The 5,000-nt window shown below is 45.3% G+C and overlaps 1 protein-coding gene across 1 annotated transcript in view; it reads right to left on the reverse strand.

Moving 5' to 3' along the window:
- The window catches only part of LOC143295936 (ATP-binding cassette sub-family B member 6-like), a 48,690-nt gene that overhangs the window by 38,661 nt on the left and 5,029 nt on the right, over positions 1-5,000 (reverse strand). The window contains exons 5-7 of the mRNA XM_076607628.1: positions 3,494-3,689; positions 1,935-2,045; positions 565-667 (exon numbers count right to left, since the gene is read on the reverse strand). Of these exons, the coding sequence (XP_076463743.1) occupies positions 565-667; positions 1,935-2,045; positions 3,494-3,689 (410 nt within the window). The remainder of the gene's footprint in view (positions 1-564; positions 668-1,934; positions 2,046-3,493; positions 3,690-5,000) is intronic.

The raw sequence follows: 5,000 nt of genomic DNA on the forward strand, positions 1-5,000 counted from the left end.
ATATGATGACCTGTCAACAGTCAGGTACACTTACCTGTGCTGGTGGATAAACTGTCTGACCTGGATATGATGACCTGTCAACAGTCAGGTACACTTACCTGTGCTGGTGGATAAACTGTCTGACCTGGATACGATGACCTGTCAACAGTCAGGTACACTTACCTGTGCTGGTGGATAAACTGTCTGACCTGGATATGATGACCTGTCAACAGTCAGGTACACTTACCTGTGCTGGTGGATAAACTGTCTGACCTGGATATGATGACCTGTCAACAGTCAGGTACACTTACCTGTGCTGGTGGATAAACTGTCTGACCTAGATATGATGACCTGTCAACAGTCAGGTACACTTACCTGTGCTGGTGGATAAACTGTCTGACCTGGATATGATGACCTGTCAACAGTCAGGTACACTTACCTGTGCTGGTGGATAAACTGTCTGACCTGGATATGATGACCTGTCAACAGTCAGGTACACTTACCTGTGCATGGCTGAACAGTCTGACATGGATGCCATGACCTCTGAACTGACACACTTCAGTCAGACACACAACATACACGTACCTGTGCAGGTGGTTGAACAATTTGACCTGGATGCGACGTGTGGTGAACTGCTGAACTTTGATCCACATCAAAGAGCGTAGATTATTCAGCGCACCAGATGTTCCTAAATAGAAAAAAAAAAATCCAAATGTCAAACAATATAAATTCTCTTTCCATTGATTTTTATGATTTCAGGCATCACTGCAGCATTAAAGACAGCCTTTCAATATGCATTCAGTCACAAATGGTTTTCAGCCAAATCTTGAACTTTCATGATAATAATATCGCACATTTTTCACCTTAATAAATCATGTCATCCACACGTAAGTGTTTGCTACTTTCAGAGCCAGCAACACTTGTTTCAAACCCACGGCAGTTTGGTTCTTCTCTTGAGTATGATTTCACACCCACCAAATATAGATGACTTTTTATCGCTGTTCAATTTCTTTGTGACACAATGGACCCAAGGATATCAATAAATTCACTAAAAACAAACACGCTGAGTCACTCACTTAGATCAGCTTGTAAGTACATGGCAAAAAAAAAAAAAAAAGCCTTAAGTTGTTTTTAATCAGCCATCATCAGTCTGATATGCTGACATAGTTATCACCATCTTCATTTCCATCAACACTACTATTTGTACACTCTGACAAAAGTGGTGGCTCAACAGCCAGAGCACAGATTCTCCCCCAGCTTTCCCGAGTCCTGAGTTCCATCCCCAGTTTCAGCACACCTGCTGGGTCAAGGGTGGAGATTTTTCCAATATCCCAGGTCATCAAATGTGCTGTCCTGCTAGCGCCCCGATCTCCGTTGTGTGCATGCACATGCACAAGACAAATACGCACAACGCACACCCTGTAATCCACGTCAGCGTTGATGAGTTATGGAATCAAGAACATACCCAGCATTCACGCCTCTGAAAACAGAGTATGGCTGCCTACATGGTTGGGTAAAGACAGGAATTCACGTAAAAGAACAGCTGTACACATGAGTAAGCATGGGAGTTGCAGCCCACAAACACAAAAGAAGAAGACAACTGCATGAACACCACAGAGTCCTTAGCAGTGCCCCCTCCTTGAGAAATATGAATCCCACGTAGATCATGATAGTACTTACCAGTGCCCCCTCCCTTCAGAAATATGAATCCCACGTAGATCATGATAGTACTTACCTGTGCCCCCTCCCTTGAGAAATATGAATCCCACATAGATCATGATAGTACTTACCAGTGCCCCCTCCCTTCAGAAATATGAATCCCACGTAGATCATGATAGTACTTACCTGTGCCCCCTCCCTTGAGAAATATGAATCCCACGTAGATCATGATAGTACTTACCTGTGCCCCCTCCCTTGAGAAATATGAATCCCACATAGATCATGATAGTACTTACCAGTGCCCCCTCCCTTCAGAAATATGAACCCCACGTAGATCATGATAAAGTCCCAGCGGAACTTCAGCTCTTCCCTCTCTGTCGACTGTGGGGTGACTGTCAGGCTGTTCACTGTCACACACACACACACACATATGCAAGTACACACACACAAGTACAGACTCACACACACACACACACACACACACACTTACATGTACACATTTATCTTAGATAGAACAGAATCAATCTCATTTTTTAATCTGACAAACATATCTATGCAGAAGACTGTAAGAAGGTCAATGGCATATATGTACTGCTGGACATGGGCACAAACACACTGAAGACACACTGACCTATATATTTGCTGTACAGAGGCACAAACACACTGAGGACACACACTGACCTATATATTTGCTGTACAGAGGCACAAACACACTGAAGACACACACACTGACCTATATATTTGCTGTACAGAGGTACAAACACACTGAGGACACACACACTGACCTATATATTTGCTGTACAGAGGCACAAACACACTGAAGACACACACTGACCTATATATTTGCTGTACAGAGGCACAAACACACTGAGGACACACACACTGACCTATATATTTGCTGTACAGAGGCACAAACACACTGAGGACACACACTGACCTATATATTTGCTGTACAGAGGCACAAACACACTGAGGACACACACTGATCTATGTACTTGCTGTACAGAGGCACAAACACACTGAAGACACACACTGACCTATATATTTGCTGTACAGAGGCACAAACACACTGAGGACACACACTGACCTATATATTTGCTGTACAGAGGTACAAAAACACTGAGGACACACACACTGACCTATATATTTGCTGTACAGAGGCACAAACACACTGAGGACACACACACTGACCTATATATTTGCTGTACAGAGGCACAAACACATTGAGGACACACACACTGACCTATATATTTGCTGTACAGAGGCACAAACACACTGAGGACACACACACTGACCTATATATTTGCTGTACAGAGGCACAAACACACTGAAGACACACACACTGACCTATATATTTGCTGTACAGAGGCACAAACACACTGAAGACACACACACTGACCTATATATTTGCTGTACAGAGGCACAAACACACTGAGGACACACACTGACCTATATATTTGCTGTACAGAGGCACAAACACACTGAAGACACACACACTGACCTATATATTTGCTGTACAGAGGTACAAACACACTGAGACACACACACTGACCTATATATTTGCTGTACAGAGGCACAAACACACTGAAGACACACACTGACCTATATATTTGCTGTACAGAGGCACAAACACACTGAGGACACACACACTGACCTATATATTTGCTGTACAGAGGCACAAACACACTGAGGACACACACTGACCTATATATTTGCTGTACAGAGGCACAAACACACTGAGGACACACACTGATCTATTACTTGCTGTACAGAGGCACAAACACACTGAGGACACACACTGACCTATATATTTGCTGTACAGAGGCACAAACACACTGAAGACACACACACTGACCTATGTACTTGCTGTACAGAGGCACAAACACGTTCAGAACACGGCCGGCGGCCAGGATAAGGAGACAGAGGACGACCGTCAGCTGCAAGAAGATGTTGCCTTTGGGCCACACGTAGGGCATCATCAGCTTCACCTTGGACCACACGTTGGACCAGGTGGATGTCGATTGCTGGGCACTGCTCCCACCGCTGTCAGCCTGCCAGGAAAACAACACGTTTCTTAATGTCATCTCTGGGCATTGCTCCCACCGCTGTCAGCCTGCCGGGAAAACAACACGTTTCTTAATGTCATCTCTGGGCGTTGCTCCCACCGCTGTCAGCCTGCCGGGAAAACAACACGTTTCTTAATGTCATCTCTGGGCACTGCTCCCACCGCTGTCAGCCTGCCGGGAAAACAACACGTTTCTTAATGTCATCTCTGGGCACTGCTCCCACCGCTGTCAGCCTGCCGGGAAAACAACACGTTTCTTAATGTCATTCACTGGGCGTTGCTCCCACCGCTGTCAGCCTGCCGGGAAAACAACACGTTTCTTAATGTCATCTCTGGGCACTGCTCCCACCGCTGTCAGCCTGCCAGGAAAACAACACGTTTCTTAATGTCATCTCTGGGCACTGCTCCCACTGCTGTCAGCCTGCCGGGAAAACAACACGTTTCTTAATGTCATTCACTGGGCACTGTTCCCACCGCTGTCAGCCTGCCGGGAAAACAACACGTTTCTTAATGTCATTCACTGGGCACTGTTCCCACCACTGTCAACCTGCCGGGAAAACAACACGTTTCTCAATGCTGTGTGCATGTCTTGGGATTGTGCCATGTTGTGTGGGCTGCCAGATGGTTCTGCGGACATCTCAAAATTGCCTGATAATCTGACCTCATGTTTGCTCCATTCACACCAACAGTTCAATGGTCTGTAGTTAAAAAAATTGCTTCCTTCATTTCTCAAACCCCTCCCCCCTCTCCTCCAATTCCCTGCACCCACCTTCCCCCCCCCCCCCCCCCCCCCCCAAAAAAAAAAAAAAAAAAAAAGAAAACGAAACATAAAACTACCTTACTTTTGACAAACAAAAAATGCCATATTTTTTCCTGGATCATCACACTCTGCATCTCCCCCATCCCCTCCCTCCCCCTGTTGTATCATCTCATCACGCCTTTCTCTCCAAGGGACTGAGGGGAAACAGGCTGACAGACAAAAGGACCAAGCACTACGCACAACGTTTCAACACAACACTACACACAACGTTTCAGCACAACACTACACACAACGTTTCAACACAACACTACACACAACGTTTCAACACAACACTACACACAACGTTTCAGCACAACACTACACACAACCTTTCAGCACAACACTACACACAACGTTTCAACACAACACAACAACGTTTCAGCACAACACTACACACAATGTTTCAACACAACACAACAACGTTTCAACACAACACTACACACAACGTTTCAGCACAACACTACACACAACGTTTCAACACAACACAACAACGTTTCA

This window comes from Babylonia areolata, chromosome 2 (genome assembly GCF_041734735.1).
Source record: "Babylonia areolata isolate BAREFJ2019XMU chromosome 2, ASM4173473v1, whole genome shotgun sequence".
NCBI classification, from domain to species: domain Eukaryota; kingdom Metazoa; phylum Mollusca; class Gastropoda; order Neogastropoda; family Buccinidae; genus Babylonia; species Babylonia areolata.